This window comes from Aethalodelphis obliquidens, unplaced genomic scaffold (assembly GCF_003676395.1).
Source record: "Aethalodelphis obliquidens isolate GAN/ISIS:26980383/991018 unplaced genomic scaffold, ASM367639v1 scaffold36, whole genome shotgun sequence".
NCBI lineage: Eukaryota > Metazoa > Chordata > Mammalia > Artiodactyla > Delphinidae > Aethalodelphis > Aethalodelphis obliquidens.
The window spans coordinates 12978895-12992035 of NW_020837980.1; the positions used below are offsets into that span (position 1 = coordinate 12978895).

The 13141-nt window shown below is 38.8% G+C and overlaps 1 protein-coding gene across 18 annotated transcripts in view; it reads right to left on the reverse strand.

The window, feature by feature from the left end:
* Window positions 1-13141, reverse strand: part of PLEKHA5 (pleckstrin homology domain containing A5) — a 243522-nt gene that overhangs the window by 134316 nt on the left and 96065 nt on the right. Inside the window, exon 4 of one of the 18 annotated variants that reach the window (XM_027129475.1) lies at window positions 6073-7592. The exons of 16 other annotated variants lie outside the window; for them this stretch is intronic. In XM_027129475.1, the coding sequence (XP_026985276.1) occupies window positions 7535-7592 (58 nt within the window). In that variant the 3' untranslated portion in view covers window positions 6073-7534. Of the gene's footprint in view, window positions 1-6072; window positions 7615-13141 lie in introns of those variants that run through there. One more of the 18 variants, XM_027129479.1, reaches the window with a different exon arrangement.

Genomic DNA, 13141 nt, shown 5'->3' on the forward strand with positions numbered 1-13141 from the left:
CTGCTGCGGAGCACAGGCTCCAGATGCGCAGGCTCAGTAGTTGTGGCTCACGGGCTTAGTTGCTCCGCAGCATGTGGGACCTTCCCAGACCAGGGCTCGAACCCGCGTCCCCTGCATTGGCAGGCAGATTCCCAACCACTGCGCCACCAGGGAAGCCCTAAACTGTACAATTGTTTTTAGATAGCCATAAAATTAGGCAACTATCACCATAATCAATTTTAGAACATTTTCATCACCCCAAAAGAAAACCTGTACCCGTGAGTAGTCACTCATTACCTTCTCTCCCCAGCTCCTGGAAACCTCCAATCTATTTTCTGTCTCCACAGATTTGCCTATGCTGGATATTTCATATAAATGGAATCATATAATATGTGATCCTTTGTGAATGACTTCTTTTATTTGGCATAATGTTTTCAAGGCTCACTCGTGTTATAGCATGTATTAGTACTTCGTTTCTTTTTGTCACCAAGCAGTATTCCATTGTATGGATAGAGTGCATTTTATTCATCCATTTACGAGCTGTCATGAGTTGTTTCCATTTTGAGGCTATTCTGAATAACACTAGGAGGAATGTTCACGTACATGTTTTGTATACACATACGTATTCAAATCTCTTGGATATACAACAAGGAGTGGAACTACCCGGTCATCTGGTAACTCCATGTTTAGCTTTTTGACGAACTATCAAACTGCTTTTCAAAGCAGCTGCATCATTTTATATTCCCACCAACAATGGAGGAGAGCTGTAATTTTTCCACACCATTGCTAACACGTGTTATTGCCCATCTTTTTGATTAGAGCTATCCTAGTGGGTCTGAAGTGATAGCTCATTATGGATTTGATTTGCATTTCTGTGATGGCTAATGATGTCTAGCATCTTTGCAGGTACTTACTCTTCTTTGGCGAAATGTTCATTCAGATCTTTTGCCCATTTTTAAATTGGGGTATTTATCTTTTTATGATTGAGCTGTGGGAATTTAAAAAAATTTATTCTAGATACAAGTCTCTTATCAGATATATGATTTGCAAGATGTTTTGTGTTAACGTACAAAGAGGAAAAAGAACTCCATCTCTTCCAATAATTCAATCAGCAAACACTGTGGTCATGGGGTAAAACATGGTAATGACAATTATAAAACACCTTAATACATTAGCAGCATTTTATAATTTTCAACCTAATCCTCACATGGATGGTAATAACAGGCCTATTTCTGAAGTTGAGAATCAAAGGCCAGCAGAGGTAAAGTGACTTATTCAAAGTCTCTCCTGACTTCATTATTTTTCTATCACTATTTTTCTATGTGTCATCTTTCTTATTTGTTTTAAATTAAAGTTCTCTCCCTGTGCTGCTTTCACATGTGTAAGCAAGCTGTCTCAATCCTTTTTAGAGCAAGGCAGGTATGTTTACACAGGAATTCCTCAAAGTCTCAGAGCTAAATAGGATTAATAATACCCAAGTCTTTGGGTATCTCGTTCAGGCTGTGAGATTATACCTACACACTGATAGTGTGACAGATCTCATAGAAGGAACTGTGCAGCCTGGCAGAGATTTGTGAAGGCTGACATGACAAAGGTGGAAGGTGAGTGTCCCATTGAATCCAGTTTGGTGGTGTTCTATTAGTTTCTTAGGACTATTACCACAACACTGGCAGCTTAAAACAGTAGAAATTTATTCTCTCACAGTTCTGGAGACCAGAAATCAGGCTGAAATTAGGTTCACTGCATCAAAATCAAGGTGTTGGCAGGGCCACGATCCCTCAGGGAGGCTCTAGAGTTGAATCAGTTCCTTGCTTCTTCCAGGTGCTGGTGGCTGCTGGCATTCCTTGGCTTGCGGCCCCAACATTCCATCTTTGCCTCTGGGGTCACACTGACTTCTCCTCTTATGCCTGAAATCTCCCCTTGCTCACCTCCCCTTATAAGGACACTCGTGATTATATTTAGTCCCAGCTCCCACGATCCAGGATAATGTCCCCATCTCAAGGTACAAAAATCTTTGCCATATAAGGTGACCTTCCAGGTTCCAGGGACTAGAACATGATCAGTACACATCCAGGGACCATTACTTAGCCAGGGCAGGGGCGTTTTATAAGACCCAAGAACAAAGTCCCAAAGTTGTGAAGGAGCAACTTCCACTATCTTCCTTTCTTTATACTCACAGTCCAGCTGTTTTACAAAAACTGCTCCTACAGCTATGGTCTTTCTAGTCCAGCCCTAACACGATCCCCCAATACTGCTGAAAGTCACCATCTTAGTTACCTGACCAAGCAGCTTCAGTTACTCTTGAGAACAATTTTATACAGAGGAAAACACTATCGAAGATTCAAATCTGTTGTACAAAAAAACAGGAGGAAAAAAGAGAAACTGAACAATATATTGTTGTCTCTTAAAATTATTTAACAATATATGATAGAAATCTAACATTAAATAAGGAATTATACATTTAATATTAAATCACTTCTCAGCTATGCCAAAATAATTGAAATGTGCATTGCAGTCGTAAATGGTACACATGCAGTACACGGTTTAAAATGTACTGGCAATTTCTTTCCTCTTATACTAGATAGTGAGTATATGGGTATTTTTACCCCTATCCTTTGTAGGCCTATAATATCTTTACAGTATTTTTAAGGTAATTTTTAAGTATTAAAAAAGAAAAAGGGTACAACGTAATCTTCCTCCATAAGTCCTAAAAAGCATCCAATGTGCTAAGCTTCAGGTTGATGTCTAGAATTACATCAGTAACTGTCTCAAATGCCACTGCTAAAATCTACAAAACGGTCAACTCCTTGGTTATGGAAAAAAACTCTTGCTTCATTATTAACTCTTTAGGGAAGTAGAGGAAAAAAAGTAGTGAAAATGAGAACATCTCTGACCAACCAGGAAACAGACATGCTGATTAAGTTTCCCGATCTTCACATCCTTTGCCCTACAATTTCTATTTTTTGACACAGAAAGATTTTTGCACTATTTACTAAGATTAAATTATCCATCTCCCAGATGGATTTTGTTGGCTAGACATTAACTGCCACAGTTCTCCCTTTCTTGCCATAAGCAACTTGGCCTCAAAGGAAAGATATGCTTCTGAAACACTTAAAAAGTTGTTTTTAGTCGAGAAAAATCATACTTTCTCATTGACTTAAACTGCAATTTCAGAGATTTATTCTTAAGGAAAAAGTATAGCTCCAAGAAAAATTTATTCTTATATCCAAAGCATACTTTCCTTTCTGACAGACAGGAAAAAAAATTCTAACATAGTTCATCAGAACCATTCAAAAAAACCTCAGAGATATGTGCCAAACAGCAGACAAGCTATCTACCAGACATGAAGAAGGCTGGAGAAGATCCCTATCCTTAATTCTGAACCTCTTCCATTGGAAATCATCCATGCTAAATGATGGCTTTGGGCAGGGGAAATTCCATCTGCATTAAATAAGTCACAGATCCTCTGTTCTCGACTTGTGATTTTTCTGTCTTCGCGAAGTAGATTTTAAACTTATATGTGAAAAATGTCAGAAATAAAAATCTCAGAATCTTTGCAGGATTTTAGTAAGACACGTATTTTTCATTAAAGGTTCTCTAAACTGCACTTTTAATGTCTAGTCCTTTACAGTGGAGTAAATATGGCTACTAAACCACCAAAATACCAATTCTATGCTAGGCTTAATAAGAAACTTGGTCTATGGCCACTCTCAGAAACCAACCAAGACCGAAATTCAATCTGCAGAGCGTCCTGGGGTAAAGCAACCAAGCCCATCTCAGGCTCCCAAGTAGCTCGGGGTAGGAGTCCTTGCCCCCAGATCCGGTACCATTTGGACCCGCCCTTCTCAGAATACAAGAGTATTTGAGAACTTGTACACTTGTTAGGTTAAAGCAAGAAAAAACACAGTTTGGATTAATTTCAAATTTAACAGAGGTGCCAGAATAAGAGCCTCAACTGCTAACCAAACCAAACTATCAATTTTTCAAAGCAAAATCAAAACAAAGAGCCCCTCAAGTGAGTGGGTGGGCCGGCGGACCAGCCAACAGGTATTTCACCTCCACGTGAGTCTGATGTGTTTCACTGAAGAGGCAGAAGGCTTGAGACTCAAGTAAACTAAAGGCCATTCTGTAACTTCCCTGGCAGCATTCAGGATAATGGGGAAGAACTAGCACCTCGTCATGAGGGAAGAGAAAAAGTTTAAAATTCAGTTCGGGGCCAGTGGGCTAAAGAGCTGCTGAGGAGAAGTCATTCTGAGGTTATTACAGTACATTGTAGTTCAAACCGTTTTAAGGCTTAAAACCCCTAAGAAAATCTGTGTGGCAGATTTGGCTAGGACAGCATGCCCATAGCTGGTCAATCAAACGTAACAAAGACATTCTAGAAACGGTAGAGCCTGAGACGGTTTGTTTGCATTCAAACATTAAGCTTAACACGGGTGGGAGGAAGATATTTTTTTTGGAAATGATGTAAGGCTATTGTTTTTGTTTTTGTTTTTCACCGGGCCATGCAGCATGCGGGATCTTAGTTCCCCCACCAGGGATACAACCCATGCCCCCTGCATTGGGAGCACGGAGTCCCAACCACTGGACCACCAGGGAATTCCTGTAAGGCTATTGTTATTGTTGCTGTTATTATTTTTAACGTTTACTCTGACCTGTAGTTCTTACTTTTTATTGCTCAAACTGATGACACCTGCGGAAATACAGGTTACACAAAACTGAAAATGTTTAGAGTAAGTTAGGCAAGACCGATCCCATGCATGTGGCTAACCGGAAGTCCCTTTCTTCTGTGCTAGGTGCAAGCAAAGATCTGGATGAGTGCATCCTGGGAACTCGTTGGCGGTCCAGTGGTTAGGACTCTGTGCTTCCACTGCAGGGGGCCTGGGTTTGATCCCTGGTCGGGGAACTACGATCCCCGCAAGCGGCACGATGGCCAAAAACAGAAGGCTTATGCATGAGCGAATCCAAGATTAACACGGAGAAAGAGCAAAACGAACATAAGACACAAATACTGAAATGTGATTCCTGGACTAAATATCTGAGCTATAAATGCAAGCAAGTACTTGGTAAAAGGTTGCTAAGAAGGATCTAGATGAGAAAAAAGAACCAGGAAGACACTAAGTCAGGAAGTGCAACCAAGAGAGGCTGACAACCTGAACTGGAGCAGGTAATCTGGGCACCATCAACACAACATCGAGGAAACAACAGACTGAGGGGGAACTCACATGCATTTGCTGAGGGTTTAGTGAGCATCTATTAAGAGCCTATTTAAAGAGTTATGTCACATTAGGTTAAGTAAGGGGATTACATATACGTATATTTTGACGCACATATCTTAAATCATTCATGCCCCTGAGCTCTCATTAAAAGTTTAATATCGACTTAGTTAACTGACCTTGAATTAGCCAAAAAGCCAGTGTTAGAAGAAAGGTACTAGAGAGAAGCTAGTGTACAATGGCTGTGGCCCCAAAGACAAAGCATTTGAGGTATTCTTCCAGTGCCAACCCATGCACCAATTCAGTCTCTGATAGCTGAACAACTTTGCTCTCTATAAGGACTATGTTGGGCCAGATTTAACCAAATTTTTCAATGGATGGGCCGCAGAGTTCCAGGCTTCTTGGCTACAAGTAATTGTAAAATTCTATCAAGGTCAACAAAGAATTGTTTACAGTTAAAAATAAAAAGTCCCAGGCTTCCCTCGTGGCGCAGTGGTTAAGAGTCCACCTGCTGATGCAGGGGACAGGGGTTCGTGCCCCGGTTCAGGAAGATCCCACATGCCGCAGAGTGGCTGGGACCGTGAGCCATGGCCGCTGAGCCTGCGCGTCCGGAGCCTGTGCTCCGCAACGGGAGAGGCCACGGCAGTGAGAGGCCCGCGGACCGCAAAAAAAAAAAAAAAAAAAAAAGGCCCTATCTATTCTTATTATTGGCTCATAGGGCGATTACATAACAGAGTCTGATAATTTTAATGTGTTTCTTAAACAATAGTAGTGTGAAAAGGTCTTTGTTTTTTAAAAAACAGCAAGTTTCACAAAAGAAAAGAACCGAAAATATAAGCTCTTAAATAGGTTATTCATTGATATGGATTGAAAAATATGAGATGGAAAATGTTTTAATTCAATAAACATTTAGTAAGTGCCAATTGTGTACCAGGTACAGTTGGGTTTCCACTAAGTTAGGAGTTCACACTTCAATAAGTGTGATTTTATTTATCTAACATTGTTTATATACTAATAGAAACAAATTTGAGGTACTTTTTAGCTAAAATATTTATCACTTTGTCTACCAGGTCAAACACAGCTGGAACATAACAGGTATCTAGCAGTTATTCTATTTATAGAAGTTGGCTAAGCAACTGAGACCCTTTTAACATTTTATCATGTATGCATTCAGGTTTTAAAAATATATTATTATAAAGAGATTCCAAGTACATTATTATTTACAAATCAGTATACTTCTATGAATCTGATATTTCAGACAGCTGATAGGTAATATTTTGAAAAAACTTTAATACAGAAAATATATAATTGTTTGGAAAGGAAATTAAGGAGACCGACATTTATTCAACACCTACTTTTTGACTAACATCATCCTTGGGTTATTTTTATAAAATTCAATTCCTATAAATCTAAAAGAAAAGTACTGACATTTCTGTTTACTACTGAAAACACAGAAAATAGAGAAATGCAGATACTTGCCTACAGTTACAAGTGGCAAAAGCTAGATTAGAACCCAGGCCCAACAGATTATAAACACGTTATTTCCCATTACAAATCATATTTTAAAAATTAATTTGTTTCTCCATGGGACTAATCTAGGCGTAACTTTAAGAGTATGAATTAGAACTTGTGAGAATTATCAAAATCTTTACTTGGTCATATTGTGCCCCAAATCCTCCACAGGGTATTCACTGCCTACACTTCTAGCATTTGGGGCTTTGAAGAATGTAATTTTAGCTCATATCACCATTTCTATCACCAAATTTAATCATACCCTCTAAATCCCATTTACATTGTAATTCTAAGACGGTTCTTCTAAATACAAAATGAGAAAGGAACTGAGGTAATTTTCTGGAAGATTTATATATGCAAACCCATAATTCTTCCTTCACTTTTCCATATATTTCAATATAAGAAATACATATTCAGAATTACTAAAATGTTTGCTAAATGTTTAATACCATGTATTGGTTTTTCTTTTCAAAAGTAAACCATATTCCAGAGGAAAAAGTTCTGACCAAGATGTTAAAGGCCAAGAAGTTGTGCTATAAACAAGGCCTCCTGGCCCATTATTACCCAGACTTAATTGACCACTGCCCCCATTTTCAAGTAACACCACTCAGGATCTCTAAGCACTACTGAACTCCATAAAAGCTATGGAATTAAATGCTCCTTAATTGGTAGATGCTAAGTTTAATAAGTGAGTACCTGAACTTAATGATTTGGAAATGAACAAAATATACAGGTATACACTTAATCTTTAGAAACCTGGCAAACAAATCCTTGTCATCAGTAATTTTTCTTTTCATAGTCCTGTCTTTTCATTTTCCCAGTATTCCTTAATATTTTTCTTTAATAAATCTTCTGCTTATTATCCATTTCTCTTCTACTGAAGATCTATGATTAGAGGTAAATGGGACTAAATACGTAAGAGAAAGCAGTGTAAAGTATCATTTTGCCATGCAAATTTCATGATTATTTCGTGAGTAAATATGGGGGAAAAAGTTAAAATCTGTAATCTTCTACTGATATAATAGACATGGAATGTGTATTTCTGAAGACCACAGAGAACTTACACATTTGAAATATTTTTGATTAAAAAAGAAAACAGCTGATAGGACTCTGTAAAAGCAATATTTGCTTCTTTCCCCACAGTAGCTATCTGTGAATGACTTACAGCCCTCATGAATCTCTGCAACAGTCCAAGAAATCATCTTATTACTTTAGAAACCTTAAATGAACCTCCTATTACCATGGTAAAATATTATATTAAAAATAAGTGTAAATAAACAGGGTGTAGCTGCCACCCAAGGGCACACAAGTGAGTCAGTATTTAGAAGTGGGGATAGAGTTTTTGAGTATTGTCATGCAGTGCTCATCTCTAACTGCTAATCCTCCCTTTTCCATGAATATACAAGCTTAAGTATACACCCACCTCCTTCACATGTGCCAATCCTGGAAAATGGCATAGTGGGGGCAGCTCTCAAAATAAAGATATTTTAGGAAAGCTTCACATAATTGCCTGGCGTTTGAAGGCACCGGGCTTTTAGTATTCTTTTCCTATTCCTCCCACCCCCTCATCGTTTTTCTAGAGCTCTTTAATGCACCTTCTATACCTCAAATTCCCTACCTGACATTTCCGTTTACTCACAAACATGATTTCCCCCCAAGGAAATAAATATGATAATTTTATGCTTTTTCTTCAAATCTTCAAAAAATACAACGATTTATCTCGAGCAGAGTATGCAATTTTAATTTCTAGGAGAATACCCTGAAGATTTGCTTGCCAAGTTTATCTATTATAAATATATAATAAAAATCATGTTCATTATGAAATAATAATTTACAGATTTTAAATGTTGCTTGATGTTATGAGAAGATAACATGACAAAAAATTGCAAAAAAAGATTTCCCCCCTTTAACTTCATGGTAAAACATGAACATGTTGGATAACAGAAAATAATCACAAAACATTTAAGTAAGATTATCTGCCTAGCAATCACCATATATGAGCTCAAGGGAAGTGAGAAGAGTCCCAAATGGCAAAACTATTATTGTACTTCCAATACTTCTGTAGCTAATTCAATAGCTAAAAACAGAACAAATTCCAAATATGAATCCTGAATAACTGTAACCTATTTCACAAAGTGTTGTCAATCTCATTTTATTTTAGAGTATTTTAAATGACCAATTATATTATAAAGCCAATTTATTTTTGAACCACCTATGTAACATACATGGACATATTATCACAACGGAGCCTCTCATTCTCTTTGAAGAGTTCTTGCTCTTATGCTATTACTTTATTACATACGGTTTAAAAATTCTTGCTCTTAGGCTAAATTCTTGCTCTTAGGCCACTACTTTATTAGATACAGTTTAAAAGTGTGAAAGCACAAATTACAATTTAATTAAAATACAAGAACAAAAATGTTAAACTGTTCACATAGACAAATCCTGAACTCCCTCAGCACACAATTCTGCCAGCGTTATTCAGCACCAGTGAGCAAATGAAACTTGTGGAGAATAGGGAGGAATATCATCATAGCAATTTACAAACTTGTCACCTGAGAAATATACTGAAAATGTTTCAAAAGATTGAGATTTGGACAGCGGAAACAATTTTCTCCCAGTCTCAGCTAAGTTACTTGCTACATAAAGCTTCAGCTTAGTACAAAACAAGCAGCAGATATAAGTAAAGACAGAGCCTTGCTAGGAATTACAGAATAGAATAAAACAGCTAATTAACTCACCAAATAGCCTTTGGCTAAAAGCTGCATTCTTCTCTTTGTCTCAGGCCTCTGGCTTCCAAAGACAAATTACATGCTCTCTGACAGAATGATGACAAAAGGGCACACCGTGATCTCTTTTCTGCTATTTCCGCTAGAAGAAAACTGAACCACACTGCAGCCTCCAAGAATAAGTACTTCATATGAGCATGCTCGGTATCTAATTTAAATGACTTGGTATTTCATGTCAGCATGTGATGGCCTACTTCCAAACTCCGAGAGCTGCAAATTCAGTCGAAGATCATTTACTGCAATAAACTAAACAGAACCACCCAATGATAACTGATTTGTTTTTAACTTCATGATTTTTGTGGTTCATTTAACGTGATGTGACTGGAAATGATTATTCCTATACCGTTATTCAAACAAGTCCTTAGGTTTCATTAACTATGTCCACATAAGCATCCAAAATGCTGGAATGGGGCTTCCCTGGTGGCGCAGTGGTTGAGAGTCCGCCTGCCAATGCAGGGGACACGGGTTCGTGCCCCAGTCCAGGAAGATCCCACATGCCGCGGAGCGGCTGGTCCCATGTGCCATGGCCGCTGAGCCTGCGCGTCCGGAGCCTGTGCTCCGCAACGGGAGAGGCCGCAGCAGTGAGAGGCCCGCGTACCGCAAAAAAACAAATACAAACAAAATGCTGGAATGAACTGGAAATTTCAAGATATCCAGGATGTGATCCTCAAAAATAAATTTGACCACTGATAAATTAAGCAAACTATAAGCCTTTCATATTTCACTTTTTAACCTCTTCTTCTGTCCTCGTGCCTATTCACTAAATAAAGCCATCTACAAACTATCTAGCAGTATTTTAATTTCTCCTTTGGAAATATTAGTAAATATCAGTAAACTAGAATGTTCAGTGTGTTTATTAAAAATGTCTGCTCTCTTCAAACTATAGCAAATAGGATCTTTCTCACCTATAGATTATACATTATATAACAGATTACATGCTTATATAAAACAGACCTCATCCAAATGTTGATGAAGCTTTAAATAGGACTTAATTTTTTTTGTTTGCATTTTTAAGAACAATTTTACCAAAATGCCACACACACACAAATCAACCAAATAGTTTGTGTATGCATGTTTCTGTCACCAAGTAACTAATTTGCCTGGTTTGTTGAGTAACTTGCTGCAAAGACCATACAGTTTTATATGATGGAAATATGGTCAAGAAGCTTATCCTCTGCTCACCATGACCAGTTCAGTCTTCCAGAAACAGAAACCTAGCACAGCAGATACAGCCAGCCCCACCAAACCAACCAGACAATTCTCAAATGTCCACTTCCCATTTTCACCTTGGGCAGACAAGCAAACTAGGAAGTGTCCATGCACTCAACACACACCCAGCCTGGAACAGCAAACCACTGACAGAGTGGGGCTGCCCTTTAAATGGGCCCATGTGCTAATTTATGATTTTCCTTTCTTCACAATCCTCCTTGGTTACTTTTACCACTTCCCTATTGTAAACTACGTATACCCCGCCCTGCTACAGATGTCTCATTTTGTGAACTCTCCCTCCTCCCCCAACCCCCAAATTAACACGGAAGGCCTGGGAAAGTAAGAAGGCATAGGAAATAGACAAACTCCATGGTAGCAGCCGGGATAAGGTCCCTCATAAATGGTGGGACAAGATCCTTAAAGGTTCAGAGAGGTTGTAAAAAATAAAATGTTAAAGTTTTAAAACAAACAAACACAGAGAACCATTTATGGAACCACATCTAATTCCAATACCCTTCTAGAAAACAAAAGTGTTACATTCAAAGAAACGTACCAACACACTAGTTTCTTTAGCATTCTACCAAAGCACGTACCAAAGAAAAATTCATAAGTTCAACTACAAGGTCTATGGGTGCTGTGTGCTACATAAACATTCTATCTTTAACGAAAAAGCACAGGAAGTGAAGGAACACAGAATAAAAGCAAATTATCAAAAACGGTCAATATGCATATGTCTCGTGTACTGTTAAGTCTAGTAAGTTTTGTGTACTGTACATGTCAGGGTGAGGATTCTGTAGAAAGAGTAAGTTACCTAAAGTACTCAAGGAAAGCTCTATGATTCCTGAATGAGAAAGGAAAAGTTCTTCACTGAAAGCTAGCAAACAAACAAAAAAAATCTATATATGACACATGGTACAAGGCAATGCAGGTGGAGTGGAAGAAAAAACGAGAAAGACTATCTGTCTCCAGCAGAGCTTACAGACGATGAGGCAAGAGGACAAATAACTAAGGTGAGATCACCACGGCAGAAGAGAGGTTCCTCTGTGTTCTGGAGTTTGGAGGGAAGACAGAAAGCATGCTATGAGGGCAATTTAGAAAAGGTTTTGCGAGGGGGTGAACTTTTTGAAATGCCTAGATGAATAGTGAGGATCTGGCCCAGAAAGGAGAGGGAAGGAAGAGGAAACAGCCAGGTCAGGGACTGGGAGGGAGGACAGCAGAGGACCTGGGAACTGGTATGGGGACCAGAAAGTGTCAACACTGGGACGAGGGAAAAGAGGACAAAGAAGCTCATTATTCTGGGATGGTACTTGGAAGCAGCTGGCCAGAAGCATTTTATACCCTGAATAATGGGAGAGTTAGGGTCATGTGTTAAAATGCAGAATGGAAGAGTCAACTTTGGAAAGACAGGCAGATACAAAAACAGGGGAAAGAGGCATTTATTCCAGCACATGGCATAGGAAATCCCTTGTCCAAAGCACTTTTTTGAATTCTTCCGTATCACGTAACAGCTCTTCAAACTGAACTTCCTCTCTCCTAAAAATCTGACCTCAGCTGTCTGATTCAAATTTGAGGTCATCTTGTAATTACACGTATCCTTTGATTTTACCTAGAGGTCCTGTTTTTTTTTTCTCTTCTTTTAAACCTTTCTCTCTCATCACTCATTCTTTAATTTACTTGCTTACGCTTTCTCTACCCACAAAACCTGATAAAAAGTTTCCTAAATGCTACCCTGATAAGAATGGATGAATCTGTAAAAATTCAACAGAAGATATAACCTATGTCTATGAAGAGTGAGAAACCTCTGAAGACCGTACACAGTTCTAGTGCATTTCACTGCATGTACACTTGCGAGGTTGGGTGGATCTCTCTGTGTAATAAACATACCTGGCATTCATTCCTCACCACAGGAAGCGGAGGGGAGGAGGGAGAATGGAAATGAACATACGAGCCTTATATTGCAATTTGTTGTTTTGTTTTTTACCAGAGGGTCACAGCAGAATCATCTAGGTAGCAAAAACACACTCAAGCACACGCGTTCAGGGTCCAGAAATCTTTCAGTCTGCACACTCGTTGTGGGGGCCAGACGTTATGAAGAAGCTCCCGACATGATTTTGAGGTTCCTCTGATTAAGAGCCATTGTTTGAGGTACCCATCAGTTTACAGAGCAAGATGGACACATAAATAATTGAAAGACAATGATAGAGACAGGGAAGGGAGGATGTTAAAGATACAATAATTTTGCATGATTTACAGATCAGTTAAATTTGAGCAGGATTGGCAGGAAGAATGAAGATGTTCTGGTACAAAAATGCAGCTGGATACCTCAGAGGACCTTTCAGAGCAAACAAAGGAACAACACGGGCAAGGCAGAAAGCCAGGGCAGATGCGTACGGGTGGGGAAAGGCGGGAAGCGTGTGCATGGTATGGGGGCAGCAA